This window comes from Melopsittacus undulatus, chromosome Z, assembly GCF_012275295.1.
Source record: "Melopsittacus undulatus isolate bMelUnd1 chromosome Z, bMelUnd1.mat.Z, whole genome shotgun sequence".
In the NCBI taxonomy this organism is placed as follows: Eukaryota; Metazoa; Chordata; class Aves; order Psittaciformes; family Psittaculidae; genus Melopsittacus; species Melopsittacus undulatus.
The window spans coordinates 83986097-84001672 of NC_047557.1; the positions used below are offsets into that span (position 1 = coordinate 83986097).

Sequence of the window (15576 nt, forward strand, 5' to 3'; positions counted from 1 at the left end):
TGCTCTTGCTATACCAGGACTGAATATTTCCTACTATCTACAGTCCTACTTTTACAACTTCTTTGCAGTTAACTCTTCTTCTACTTAAATCTACAGAACCATTTTCCCCTTTAGTTTCCAGCTTAAGAATTCTGCTTGCAAGATCTAAACTCTGCTGCTTTCCAGCAACTAGGTTACAGGATGCAGGGGAGAAGAAACAAGTCTGGTTTCCTTCTTTGAAAAATAGAAATATTTAATCTTGTTTTTACAGTCTTATGCAAGTACTTTCAATTATAATACACACTTTTTTTCCCCACTATTTAACACCTACCCGGTGTATTGATATCACTATCGATCCTGCTACTAAAATATAACAAGACAACTTTGCACATGGCTATGTTTGCATATAACCAAAGCCTGACCTCCATAAAGCCCAGGAATACACTCAAATCATAGAATCACAATAGAATAGTTAGGGTTGGAAAGGACCTCAAGATCATCTAGTTCCAATCCCCCTACCATGGTCAGGGACACCTCACACTAAACCATGCCACCCAAGGCTTTGTCCAACCTGGCCTTGAACACTGCCAGGGATGGAGCATTCACAACCTCCCTTGGGCAACCCATTCCAGTACCTCACCACCCTAACAGTAAAGAATTTCTTCCTTATATCCAATCTAAACCTCTGTTGTTTAAGTTTCAACCCGTTACCCCTTGTCCTGTCATTGCAGTCCCTTTTCCTACTTGTGGTCTCCAGTTAGAAACCCATACAGGCAAGCTGTACCTTCCCATTGGTCACTTTTCCCAGGTGGAAGCATTTCACATCCATGCACTGTCCCTTTCTGCCCCTCTACGCTTCCTTTCCTCTTATCCCACCCCACAAGGAAGCCAGAGGGGTTGGTAAGTGTTGCACATTCACTATCTGCAGCACCAAGGAAGCTGTCAGCGTGCTGCCATGGAAGGACTGTAGCTGCTCCTGACTGCCAGGAGTGCAGATTGCCCCATTTATCTCCTGCAGATCCAAAAGCAGTCCCTCCATGCTCTACTGGGAATAACAAACCACTAAGTGGCTTCAGATACTAATTCCTAACAGGTGTATTTATTATACATTAAGAAAGCAAAAGGTCTGTTATACTGTAAGGAGCCTGTTAATGTGAATACACTGATTTTGGTTGGTCTTGAATTATTTGCCACTATTAATTCAAGCATTTTTAGAAACTGGGCAGGGAGATGTAAAGAAAGCAAGCAAGCAGCTGATGGTACTACAAAGGCAGGGAAGGAAAAGCGTCCTTGCTTAACAGAGTGTAATGTGGTTGAAAGCCAGCAAACCAGCTGTCTGGAAAAGTAACATTGCCAGGATGAACAGAAAATCCTTTGGAAAAGAAAGTAAGTCTAGGCATATTTATTAGCAGATGAGGTGGAAAACTGTGTTTCAGTGCCCACACAGCAGAACAATACATAACCAAACCACTGTGTGCCTAAGAATACACAGGCTCTGCAAGCTCCTGAAGTTAATTATTTTGGGTTAACAAAAAGAAATTCCATGTTTACATGCCAAGCATCAGAAGCACTAGAAAGCCAACCACTCTGAAAGATGTGCCCCAGAATCTGGCCTCTTTCACAGACTGAGGCTAGGAAGGAAAAGGTAACAAGAGGGCTGAAACCACTTCATGTCTGTGCTGTGTCCCACTGGGTGCTTCAATACTGGATTCTAATTAAGGCAGAAGCTTGGCAGCAGGAACCAACCTCAGATCCAAACCCAAAGCTAGGGCTGAGCCATTGTTGAACCTGAGCTCAGGGGGCACCAGCCTATTAATGCTGTGCTGAGCGGCAGCACCAGTGCAGCCAGATTATCTTCCCAGGCAGCTGAACACAGATTTCCCCTCCACACTGAGGCTGCAGCAGGGTCACAGCACTGAAATTTCCACTCTAGAATTAATTTTAAATCATTTCAACCTGTAAAATTTTCTGAAAGTTTCAGACTTCTTCCAGAGCAACACACTGCCTTCCTGCCGACAAGCGAGCATAAAACCAAAGACAACTGGGTTCCCCTCTCTCAAGTTGATGGACATTCATTTTCACACTTTTCTAACACATCTTTTCAGGCAAAAGATTAGTTGTTCCTGTCTCCCAGATTGTCCTTGAAAGGAGTTACAGATCTGGATGTGTCACTGTTTTAGCTTCAGATCTTTGCCCCTTCTGTCCAATGTGTATTCTCTGGTAACCCATGGATTTTAAAAGAGTGAGAAAGATAATAGGAAGGAAAAGATATGCATGTTTTATAGCTGTTCCTGGCCAATCGTCTGAACATAGGCTGCCAGAACATTTTCTCACAATTGTCTGGCAAAAATTGCTAGCAAATTATAAGGATTACTTGCAGCAGTGTATTTGTTCCGGATTCAATTTTTGCCTTATTTAATTTGAACAGCTATAATAAACCATCTTCAATAAATACAGCTGATCTGCAGAGGATACCTAATTAAAGTGATGGCAGAGCACAGTGTTGCCCCTTGCTCCCATGCCATGAAAAGCAGAGGATGGCATGCAAGCAACAGGACAGAAGGCAAAAGCATTGGTTTTCCTCCATGCAGGAACTGCTCTGCTGCTCCTGAGAGGACTTCTCAGGGATCTAAACTGAAAGGCAAACATTTTGAAGTCCTGCTACCAAGAGAAAGTAGCAATAGAATCTGTACGTGAGATTTAGGTGGGGTAGCAGGAGAAATAATGCAAGATGCGGGTAACACAAGATGCTTGTGGTGGTAGCAAATACATTTAAGGCATTCCTATGTGCTGGTCACCTCCACCCAGGTGTGTACTGCAATTGCCATACTGCATATCACCACTCATTTGTAATACACTGGGAGCACACAAACCCCATCACTTATCCAGTTAAAAACAAGGTAAAACATGCAGGCTTTTAGTGGAGAGGAACTTCTCTCCACTAAAAGCAGCATCATCTGTAAGTGCTTCCAAGCGAAATTCATTGAACGCTGATAAGCTTTGCACAAAGTCATCTCACAGCAGTTTGGGAAACACTTGTGGCAGTGACAGCCTCCCACTAAGATAGTAGGACAAAATCAAGCCTTCTTTTTATCTCAGTTATGGTAAAGGGGCTTGAATCTTGCAAGGACAGCTCCAGGACAGTGAGATGCAGAGTGCACCATTGGCTCCAATGCCCTGCACAGTCCATGCTAGCTTGTTAGGGGACACATAGGGGCAGCTGAGGTAATAGCACACAGCAGGAAACAGCAGCTGAGATTCTTCATACTAATATCAAGCAGTGGAACTACATATCACACGAATTAATCAAGAGGTTCAAACCCAAACTACACCTAGCTTTGATGCAGAAGAAAGCAGCAACATCTTTGGGTGTCCTGCGTGAGGATGGAGTATGTTGCCTGCTGAAACGAGAGCTATGCAAAGTAGATGGAGCCCCACACTTTGTAGGGATGTACTTCCAACACTCAGAATACACAGGTCCACCCAAGGAGCTTGCTGCTGCACCCGAATCATGTCCCATGGTCACTGCTACACACCAGCTGAGCCCCCAAAGCCTGGAGTCAGCTGCACTAGTTTAATCTACCAGACTACTGCAGCCAGCCAAGCTGCAAAAGTACTTTACAAGCACTTTAAAGTTTTATCTCTGCCAAAAAAATAAAAAAACAAACCCACATGAAGAATTTAGCAGGAGGAATGTTGATTTGCTGAATCTACTTTTGAAAAGCTTCCTGGATACAGCAACATGAGATATTAATGAGACAGGTCAAAATGCGCCAGAGGTGTTAAACCCTCAATATCCATTGGTGCCCTGGCTTGCTATTACTTTGCCTTGTGCTGCCATTTCCACATAGAAAAGACCTTCCTACAGATATCCTTCTCTCCTGAAACTGGAGCATGGCATTATGGCAAGGGAGATTTCAACTGAAATAGCCTCCAGGACAGCTACAGCTGCAGCTCCTCAGGTCAGCTGACAGCATCCAGCAATTTCCATGCTCCAGAAAAGCCAGGGCAAGGACCACCACTTTTAAGGCACTACCAATAATGCTCATGTTTTTTTTTGGCTAAGAATCACAGTTAGGTTATAGCTCCATGAATGTTTCATAGTGCCCTTTTGCTGGCTGTCATCATGCCATGTAGACACATTTTCTGTGCAGCCCCCAGTTAAATCTCTCAACTCTGGCTCTGGAAAGAAATGTCTTTGAAAATCCTCTTGGCTATATGAGCATCTTTCAGTCTCCTTGGGAAACCACAATCCCTTCACAACCTGCAGAGGCCATTTAATCCATTACAATAACGTATCCTATTCACTCCTGTCCAACGTGAAGTCTCTAATGAGGTTTGCAGAAGAAACCCCACATCTCCCAACCCACAGACAGAAGAAAATAATGAACCCTGTCTTCTTTAGGCTACATCATATGTCAGACCTTAATTGGTGCACTTCAAAGCAAAGCAGGAGTATTTGGAAACACTGCCCTCCAGATCAAATGTTCCGTCTTAAATTGCCAGGCTAAAGCAGTAACCTCTGCTTGATCTCCCCTCCCTACATCTCTCGGGGATACTTGAATGCTGCTGTTTGCTTTCAGCTCTCTGTATTAAAGGAACTGAAAGGAGGAGCCAAACAAGAGAACAGACACAGCAGAAAAAGAGCATTGCTTATAGAAACACCCAGGCTCCATCACACACACAGAACCCACCCTAAAAGCTGAACAAAGCTACGCTGCCCCACTTTCCAATGCAAAGCAATTGCATTATTCAAAGTCCAAACAGAGACACATCTTTGTTCTGCCAGATCAGCATTTGCTAGGCATAAGGAGCAACATTACCTGAGGGCAAGAGGTTTGATGAATCCTGTGGGAGGATGCTCAGACAGGTCTCAGACCTCCCTGAACCTCTAACAATGATAAAAGCAGGCAGCAGAAAGGCTTGATTGATGGCTCAGGCTGGAAATCCAGGCATGAGGCAGACTGACAGGTGGTTTCCAATACAAAAGCTCTGATCTAGCCTGCTTCTCTACTTCTGACCCCTCTGAGCAACGTCCAGCAGAAAACAGACATCAGCATTGGCCCAAAGGCAGATACTCCTGCCCAGAGAGCACCTGTAGGAAGATGACTCCTCAGGTCAGCATCACCATCTGATTTTTTGATGGGCTGAGGTATAGGCTAATAAGAAAGTGTGAAGGTGTAAAAAAACTGTGCATTTAAGTATTAGACTGTCTTTGAGGTTCAAATCCATTTATCATCAATGCAGAAATAAATGTCAGGGAACCTTGAAGGTTACAGCAGTTACTGACTTTTACCATGGGTTTTGCTTAATTTCGTTTAGCAGATGAATTTTTGAGGGAGAGAGGAGAAAGACTAGGCAGCCAGAAGACGAGAAGGTGCTGGGCAGAGAGAGCAACCAGGAGATGATATCACAGCCCCGGGATGGGCCAACATGTAAATAGCTTTGCAGTCACAAGGCAGCAAGTGCCCTGGGCTAGAGAGCATGCCTGAAGAAGGCCTTAATATTAAGTGATGCTATTTTTTTCATTTTTTCCTTTAAGTCTGTCTTGATATTCTAACTGCAGATTTTACAGCAAAAGGGCAAGGACTGGCGATGTCCACCAACACTGCCATAATGTGTACTTTCAATAAAGAGGAAAGGGCATTCTGCACAATAGCAGTCAGGCACCTGCATTATTAGATATCAAATGAAGTGTCAGCAAGCCAGTTGATTGGAAAACCATGCACTCTGTTTTAATAGATCAGCTTTCCAAGCTGTGGATACCCCCCCAGTGCTATTGCCAGCACACCACTGTGTGCAGGTCACACTCAGAGCAACAGTGACTTCATTGCCCACTGTCCATGAATGCTTTCATGATACCTGCTACTTGGGCAGCCTGTTCTCTCAACAGAGAAAAGCTTTAGGAGGAGGACAAGAACAACAGTTTTAGAGAGTGATAGGCCATAAATTAATGCTGTGCAGAAATAGGTGGGATACAAACATTTCTGTTGTCGAAATTAAAGCTCATCTGCTGGCCACACCATTGGCTTGAATTCATGTGGGATTTTGTGGACAGGATCCGAACCTTGCCCAGCTCAAACCTCCTGTAGCTTAAAGTATAAAAATACTCTATGATTCTAATATTTATTTTCTAATAAAAAGTGATATGAGAAGAAAAAGTCCTAAAAACTCTCTGCTCTTTCCTTCTGCTGCACACAGGTGCACTGGATACTTTCATATCTTTGTTGAAAGGAAAAAGCAGCCCTGAAAGGGCACAAGCAACTGAGAAATGCTTTTTCAAGCCAGTCAGTCAATGATGGAAATGAAATCCTAAGTTCAAAGTGTCAAAGGATGAACAGAAGCACTGGACACATCTAATGACAGCCTATAGAGTATGGCCAGCAACCACCTGTAGAAAATTTCTACATTATCTCAGAATTCATCATCAGGTTGATGGGCTTGTTTATTATTTTGGGAGCTACATGTTTCCATTTAAAAGTATGTCATCTCTTCAAAATCATGCACCATGAACTTTGCAAGGACTTGGAAGGATAAGTGAATATACAACAGAGAGCTAAGAGATGACACAGGAGTCCCAATAACTGAAAAATAAATTCAAACTTCATCCTTGTAAATAAAGGCTATTACACAGTTTTACAAGGTGCATTTTGACTGTCACATGAAATCTAAATGCAAATCTTCATTTATTTATGAAAGAGAAATACATTTAGACTGGTCATCTGGGCATGGAAACACCTATCATATTTATCTGTACTCAGAAAACCTTATTCACCACAGTGTTTTTCCACCTGATTCATCACTGCATTTTTCCACATGGCTGCTAATAGTGTTTTTGTTATACAAAACTTAAAATATTTTAACTTATAACTGTTGATTTAATTCAGACACACCAGTGGGCTATGAATAGCTCAAGGTTTTCCCTGTGCATGAGGAGCAGTAGCCATGTAGAAGGTAATTACTTTGGTCTGCAAGATAAGTGGTTTTGGTGAGTAGTAGCCCATTTCAGCAAGGACTGCAAGGCTCCTGGGAGCTCACAGTAAAACTGTAATTCCAAAATGCATGCAGCACTGTGGGAGGAAGAGTTGTATGTACAGCAGGAGGCTTACTAGGTGTTTGGGGTCTTTTTACTCTGAGATATATAGATATAGATACAAATGACAGAGATTGAGAAATGGAGGTATCATGATCCTTACCTATCATCTTTTTAAGATCTGATAAAAACATTCAAAGTTACAATGTCTTCATTTTTCTTCCTTGATGCCTTTGGTGCAATATTATTGGAGTCCCAGCTGCTACTTACCATTCAAGTTGTGTGCAAGAGAATTTTCCAAAAGGGCCAAAATTGATGAATGAAGGTGGGGAGATAAGTACTTGGAGTCTTAAACCACCGTATGGACAACTATCACACTAAATTCCAATCAAGTAATTTCCTAAAAATGTTTCAATAAATTAAAAAGGTAATTAATAATGGATGCCTGCTATTTCTAAACTCAGAACAACTCCAAAATGGAAGGTGTTTGCCCAGCAATCAGATGCCATTAAGAAAAAAAAAAGGATAGACCCAGACAGGATGAGCAAGCTGAATAGTGACAGGCTCTTGGATTTCCGAAGTAAAGAATGGACTAAGGTAGAAACATCACTACAGGCAGGAAACCAAGCAAACAGTATATGATGTTTAGCACCCATCATGCCGGCAGTGCTGTGCTCAGACCATAATCTCAATTTCCTTATTCAAAAATGTCTCTAACCTGCAGACAAGAAATGTACAGGGACATAAAGCATTGAAAGTGAACATTAAAAATGGGGTATTTGGACCAGTTGCTCACCAGTGACAGTTTTTTCTTTCCCTCTCTCCTGGCCAGAAGTGAAGACACATTTTCACCCTTTTTTGCCCCAGTTTCCTTATTAATGACTCAGGCTCAGCGAGGGGCATCCTTGGAGTGAAACAGGCAAAAGGAAACATTTGCACAGTGACCTGGGTCCAGTTGCTGTGAATTTGAGACATAATCACATCCACAACAAATGCCCATTTCTTCCTGTTCTGGGCTCATTAGAGGTGATCAGAATAATTTCTCCAAGTGGAGTATGGAAAGGGTGGGTAAGGCTTTGAGAATTATTACTATTAAAGATCATGCAAATTTCCCAGATCCTTGAAGTATTGAAAGCAGAGAAACAGTCTCTGCTTACAAATGAGACACTGAGGACAGGCACACAGACCTTAGGAAAACTGGAAATTGCTGGGCACTTCATCCACTGCTCTTTTGGAGACCTACCACATCAAGACTCATTCAGCCCTTTCCCTCCGCTGGAGGCCCAGGGCTTTCCCTGCTCTCCCACAACCATCCCTTAAGCAAGCAACCTGATCCATGAAGAAACCTCAAACCCCAGTCTCTTCATTTGCATATTGGTGATTAATGAGACTGCTTTCTACTTAGGTGTCACTTAGGCCTTGCCTCAGTTCTTTAACTTAACAAGCTGGGACTGTGAGATGTGCCTAAGGCTTTTTATTTACTTGGTTTCCTTTTTCTCCTTTTTCCAGCTTTTGAAGCTTGTGAGCTCCACAGATTAAGAGACAATGGTGGCAAGGGCATTATGGCCACAAAGCCATCAGTCAGAGCAGTGCCAATAGTTTATAACTAAGAAGCAGATCTTGCTCTGCTCAGAAGGGCACAACCTTGCTGCCAGCTAACCAGGCTCCTCAGCCAGTTTGTGATGATGATGATGTCTAAACATATTTATGTTTTTCGCTTGTCAGCAGCTCTGTATGTGCCCCCAGCATCTGTAATGCAATTGGCTATAAGGCTTCCAACACTGGGATATGCAAACTTTTACTTCCAATGAATAACAGCATAAATTCCCTTTAATGAGCTCTTAAGTGACTAGCAGATATCTGTGTCCAGCTATTTAAAGGGCAAGCCCTACTGGGATAGGAATGGGCGTAAATCCATTGCTCTTGGTGACTCTTAACCAAGAAGCCCTTTCCAACCACTTTCATGCATTCATTCTTCCTTTTTTCCTTTACCAGCTCTGCTACATCCTTCTACAGGCTTTCAGCTGATCATCCAGATCAATTAGAAAATGAAACCTCCTCTCACAATTTGCACTCCAGATCTCTATGTTAAAATTATAAATTAAATTTGTTTAATCCATGTTTGTACTTCATTGTATTTAATTTTTGATAACAGCAGAAGCTATCCAAGGCAGCATGTGTTGAACTGCTTCATTTCCATCCACACTTCTCTAGATATGATACATTCAAGGGAGAAGGACAATGGTTAGGATCAGTTCTTGGCACAGAGGTCACAAGGACAGCGGCAATTGGAAGGTGCCAAGTTGGCCAAACCACAATGCTAACCTCCCTGGTCACTATCAAGTGAAATACTGCACCACTGCCAGCTACTCCTGCCATTTTCTCTAGACACTTTATAACCATATGCCAAGATTTTTTTCTGGCACATGCTCTTTTGCACCTTTCCTATTCCATGGCAGAGTTCCAGGGGAACCCACCTAACTCCCAGTATCCAGCAAGCCAGCCCCATGGATAGGCCAGACCAGTGGCCATTTCCATGAACAAGATCTGATAACTGCATCAAAAAACATCCAACTAAACCACAAGAGTAAAGCTTGATGCACTTCACAGTTAGTTACACTCAAGAGATGGCAGTTGAGTGGTAGCAGTGGCTGGAGATTTCAAGATAATAAAGTTCTAATTTTCAGAAAGCAACATTTTTGCAGTGAATCGTTAGCAATTAGGCTGCTCTGTCAAAATTATACAGTCTTAATCTTTCAAAAGGGATCCTGGGCTATTTAGCTTATAATTGATTAACAGCTTTCTAGTGAGACTGTTAAAGTACACGGTAGATAACTCAGATGATTGACAGCTCTGCTTCACCAGCCTAAAACAAGATAACTCCATTTCCCTACCGTATGTCAAAGAAAATATTGTTTACTGGGACTGGGAGGGTAACAAGACAGTAGGTGGATTTATTAGTAGAGAAAGGAAAAATACTCTTACACAGAAGAAAAAGATTATTTTGAATGAGTAACAGCCATGCCCCTGCAAATCATGACCAAAGCTAGTTGAATTATTCACTGTCAGAAATTTACACTTCTTGCCATTTGCCAGTTTTTCCAGGTGTCTCCAACATGCTCACCATTCCAAGGCGTGCTATCCAAACTGCTTGCTGAGTTTACCATATAGATAGCTGTAAATCCAGCTGCTTGATATTATCCATGGGGAAAAAGGTTGGGGACTTAAATCACATTAGAGACAGAATCTAATTTTTCTGGGCCAGGAGACCAGGACATCTTTAAATGAGAAAGGCCTGCTCATTAGCAATGTCTTAGTGTGTAGGCACTGAATCAAATCACCTTAATGCAAGTACCTGAACATGGCAGGGATAATGATGTGGTTTAGCATCTTGCACCAAGAATATCTAATTTTACATGAATTAACAATTTATGCTGAGGAGCTTTGGAAAGAAGGGGATGAGGGAGAATTCACATGATCAGGCTCCATAGCTTCTGTGTCAGAATCAGCCATGTTGCCTTAACACTATAAGTGCCATTTTTTCCAGGCTGGGGGGAAAAATAGAATAAAATTTTTAAAATCAAGATGCTGATTTATTACCTCTTGACTGTAGGAAGCTGGGCATTAAATAAGACAATGCCTTAAGCTTAAAATCTCTCTCTTACGTGACCCTTTAATCACCTGATCCCTGCATGGCAGAAGTTATGTGAGATGTTCTAATTAAACTAGACAGCAAGAGCTGAAGTTTTATTCAGATTTTCCCCTGCTATTTCTGTAGGGCTTCTACACAGGTCTGTAAGAGCCAAGGAGAGCAAGAGCTGCCAGTTCTGGGTAAAGCTGCCAGCTCTCCCTGCCCTGAGAGCTCTGTCCCCCATATGCCACCATCACACAGCGCCATAGAACGACTTGTCTCAGCTGGTCAATTAAACAAGCAAAGTCCCTGTCAGACAAGAATCTCTGTACATGTGCAGGCAGCACAAGCATGTTAACAGAGTAAAATATTTTGGGAAGCCATGAGCCTGTGTTCCCAGCAGCCTGCTCAGGGCTTGGCACCCCTTCCTGGGATTCCAATGAAAACCTAACAGTGTAGGATTTTCATTGTACACACAGGCCACCTGCGGGGAAGCATGAAAGCAGCAGGCTGATGCTTCCACTGCTCCTCAGAGCTGCACAAGGTAAAGCCATGAAGAGACTGTATTTCAACGAATCAATAAATTAAAGGCCAGGATGTCAAAGAGAAAGCTGTGAAAAAGAGGCTCCTGGTGATATTAAATACAAGGATATTACCTCTAGCTCTGGAAACCTCTGGGCCACGGTTTGCAGGGAGGCTGTACCAAGGGAAATATTCCTGCCTGTTTCCTGCAGCAGTTGCTGTGAGCTGCAGGGGACTGGAGGGGCAGCTGTGGGAAGCCACGACCCCGAAAGGCTGCAGAGGAATATACTGAGCTAATTATGTAAGGTAGCAAACTCAAGAGTTCAGCAAATATGAATGGTTGGAGCTGGCCATGCCAGCTGGCAGGTATTGCCTCAACAAAAAAGCAGCATCTAGATAAAGGTAGGGAAAATCATTGCAGGACATACAGTCCTTCAGAAGACAGCCCCAAGATCAGAGACAACCCTACTCAGTGGCGCTGGAAAGCATCCATGATGAGATTGGGCCACCTCATCTTGCAGGATAGAGCTCCCACTGAACTCCAGACTGCTTTGTGACAGCCTGTCATCCATGTCAGAAAAAGGAAAAGGCATTGTCCCGTTTGCCTGGCAGCATTAGTCTCATGAAGAGCACTGCCCTGTGTTATCCAAACAACGCAGTTTTAGGTCACATGCACTGCAAGCAATGAGAGTGGAAGCAGAGGTGGAGTTAATCTTTTCTTCATAGACCATTTGGCCATCATTAACAGCACCAGCTGTGCCTCACTGCGGTGCCTATCCAGGCTTAAAAAGAAGCAGGACAAATTTCAGTAGAGCAACTGATGCCAGCAGCCTGGCCAGAGCTGCGGGGCACTTATCCTTCCTATTCAGTGATGGGTGTCTCCTCATACCCCTGCAAGCCCTGCAAGGTCAGACCTTCTGCACCCTGACAGTGACAGCTCTCACCCTTAAGCAGTTCAAATTCCTTCCCAGCAACATCTTTGGCAATGAACCACCAATTTAAGTGCCAGACACTGGAGTAGGGCTTGTCCTGATGGTGCTTGTTCATATCACCCCAAGCTGGTTATGTGTTCTGACTAGTCAGCTAGTCACCTTTACACCCAATGCATTAACAGCTAATAGCAGATACATCACAGACAATCCACATGCATTTTAACATTTTGTGACCTAATCAAGAAAAACTCCAATTGCTCTGAATAGAATAAAGATGTTCAAACAGCTTCCAGGGGAATATCTTCAAAGAGGTGAACATCTTTTCATGTCTGCACAGCACATCCAACCAAAGTGACCACTCATTCATGAGCAATGCTCCCCATGAGCACTACATTATGGGGTACCTGACCCCCAGGAGTGTACATCTGCATGAACAGCAGCTCCATGAAGAGGCGTTTGGGTGCCCAGTGTGGCTGATAGACACCCCAGGGTCAGCTCTGGGGTGTTAATCTCTGCTTCTTTGCTCATCTCCAAGCTCCCTCTGGTTGAATGAGCTGGACAAAAAAATGCTTTTGTACCTGTACCTGAGCCACTCATGGTCTTCCTGTCCACATGCAGGAGAACAGTCCTGCATGTTATCCGTATGGATTGCTTGTGCAAGCCTTACAAAGGGAGTAACATTCAGGGAGAAGACAATGGAGGAGGTGGGCAGGTTTTTCCCAGGGTGAGGGGCAGAGGTAAGAAGAACAGATTTGTCCTTGATGATGGAAGGACCTTATTTGACCTTTACCTGTTATTCGTGTTAAAACACTGAAGGAATGTTTGGTCATTATTATTAACAGACTACAACAAGTCTGCAAAACCAGGACATTTGGATGGGTTTCAGTAACAGCAAAGGAAAACTGGTCAGTAAACATCACCTGCTTTCCAAAGGTACATCTGTCTTCTCGGAAACCCATCACCAGAGCAGATCAAGCAGATCCACAGGCTCATAATTTCCCAATTATCACCCACCCCACAAAAAAACAGATTCATGTCTTGCCACTGTCACCTATGAAATACACCAAGAGAGCTGTCCCTATGGGGAGAGCTGCACTAAAGTTTAACTCCCATGACCTTGTGATGTGGTAAAACTATCAAAATGACAGCTTTGCCCTCTTGGATGGGTTGGAAAGACATGTCTGCCTGTTTCTGACAGGCAGAAGCACCTTACTTCCTACTGCAGTGAGTGGGGAATACCAGAGCTCCAAGAGCAACTTCTGAGCTGCTCTACTCACCCATCCTACAAAAATCTTAATATTAGCACAACAGCCAGGACAAGATTTTGTACTTTGAGTTCCAATTCTGCAGCCCCATTGCAGCTATTCTAAACTTAATTGGAATAAAACCAAAAGCACAGAATCATTTGACACAGCTCAAAAAGCAGTCATTGAAAATAACTACATCAAGACCAGTATGTTAAAGTGCATCTTTTCAAGCTTTGCTCAAGAGAGTATCATTTGTCATTGTAAAGAAAACAAAATCACTGCATTTGATTTCAGATGCCCTACACAGAGACTGGCCTGGAAACTGGAAGGAGGGTCCGGCAGGAGGGAGGCTAAACAGGGGCTTAGAAAGGAGCAGTTTCACAGGTCAAAGCTTGGAGTGGCATTTTCAACTTCAAACTGAGGTGGGAATAGCTAAGCACAGATTTTAGCCCAGTATCTACAAACAGCAAAGACACGGACAATTGTACTCCAAACGCCCCCCATCTGATGGAGGGCAAGTGGCAGGTTAATACTTCATTACAAGCTGGCAACCCCAGCACTCAGCTCAATGGGAGCAGGCACACCAGCCAGCAGAAAGCAGAGGCAGCATCTAATATTTCATCATACAAAACCTCCTGGTCTCCAATTATGCAACAGTTTAGTGCTCAGGAGGCTGTGAAGTGTGACAGTCTGGGTGTCAAGAGCAGAAATTCATTTTCTTCTGTAAGCAGCACTTGGAGTGTTCTCCCCCCATCACCAGCATTCCCCTTCCACCACACAACTGCTAGGCTCATCCAAGCAACAAATTTCAGTGTCTTATAACTGTGTCAGTTGTTAGAATCAAATGCCCACATTAACAGGGCATTTACTGCTTACATGGCAGCCAGCTCACAGCAGCTTTCACTGTCTTTCCTAGGGGCAGTGGTCCTATGTCTCTAGAAGCTCCTGCAGAAATCAGGTAAATCCCTTTGAAATGTGCCAGTGAAAAAATAAACTCTCCCCTATGCTCCTTTGCTCCCACATGTCCCTCTGCAAACACACACAGTTTTGACACATACTTAATTTTCTTCTTGTACAACAGGGACTAGCTAGAGAATAGCTCTTGGGATTTTAGCTAGGAGCTAAAACTAAATTGCTTTTCAGGATGGAGAGAGATCCTGGGATTACTTTTCAGGATGGAGAGAGATCCCGGGATTGGACCCATTGCCTCTTTTTTCCTTAACTGTTACCTCACAGAAGAGCAGCTCATTCCAGGATCCCAAGTCGTATAACCTCCACACTACTCCCCACCTAAGGGAAAGACTAGACTCAACAAAGTTATTTCTTTGTGCTTTCTATAGGCACATACTGAAAACACAAATCAATACATGTTGCTCCTCAATGCATGTATCCAGTCATTCAGGAACCAAACTACTATTAATCATAGATTAAGTTCATTTTGCAAAGCTATTGCAAGAGGTGGATTGACACTTATCACTTAGTTGTGATTTATTTTTATGCTCTTTTTTGTGAAATTGCCCCAAATCTGGTGAATCTCACTGTGCTGACTTGCACACGAGTATCACATCTGCTCTAAGAATATCTCAGCCAAAGAAATAATGAAATGTTTTCTGATGTTTAGACCCTATCAGCATCAGGCCCAGTAAACTGAAAGACATTTAGATAGTTAGAGATCACTATCAGGAAAAATAGTAATACTGACAAAATTTCAGTCAAGAAATATGAAATAGGAGTATACAGACTTACCATTTTTGTCGGCTCTTCTGAAAATCTAGAATTGAAAGAGAGAGAAAAACATGTTTACTATGTTGTTTGACTTTGAGAGAGTGAAGCCTTTAACACTGGGACCATGTTCAGCACAGGGCAGGACGATACACTCTAGGCCCTTCAGCGAATTCAGGTGTTTTACTGAGCTCACCCTTCCCATGGGTTAAGCCCATCACCTCCAGACCCACATGATTGACAACCACGGCTGGAGTAGGGTATCAGCATGGTTGCCTTTGGAATAACTGGTGGAAAATGGGTTAGCTAGCAAAATAAACACAAAGTACGTCCAGCAGTTCCACCATCTCCTACCTCCCTTGCAGAAGAAAGACAAAAAAATGGCTCCCACACATGAAAAATACCCATTAAAAAAATTATAACAGCTGTGCAGCATGGCCAGCCAATTTCTCTAGCATCAATAATATCTCTTAAAGCAGATTTCATAGTTCTGCACTTCTAAAACTATTT

General features: G+C 43.0%; 1 protein-coding gene across 2 annotated transcripts in view; it reads right to left on the reverse strand.

The window, feature by feature from the left end:
• NECAB2 (N-terminal EF-hand calcium binding protein 2) overlaps positions 1-15576 on the reverse strand; it is a 79407-nt gene that overhangs the window by 55008 nt on the left and 8823 nt on the right. For both annotated transcript variants that reach the window (XM_005152243.2, XM_031052026.1), the window contains exon 2: positions 15091-15115. In XM_005152243.2, the coding sequence (XP_005152300.1) occupies positions 15091-15115 (25 nt within the window). The remainder of the gene's footprint in view (positions 1-15090; positions 15116-15576) is intronic.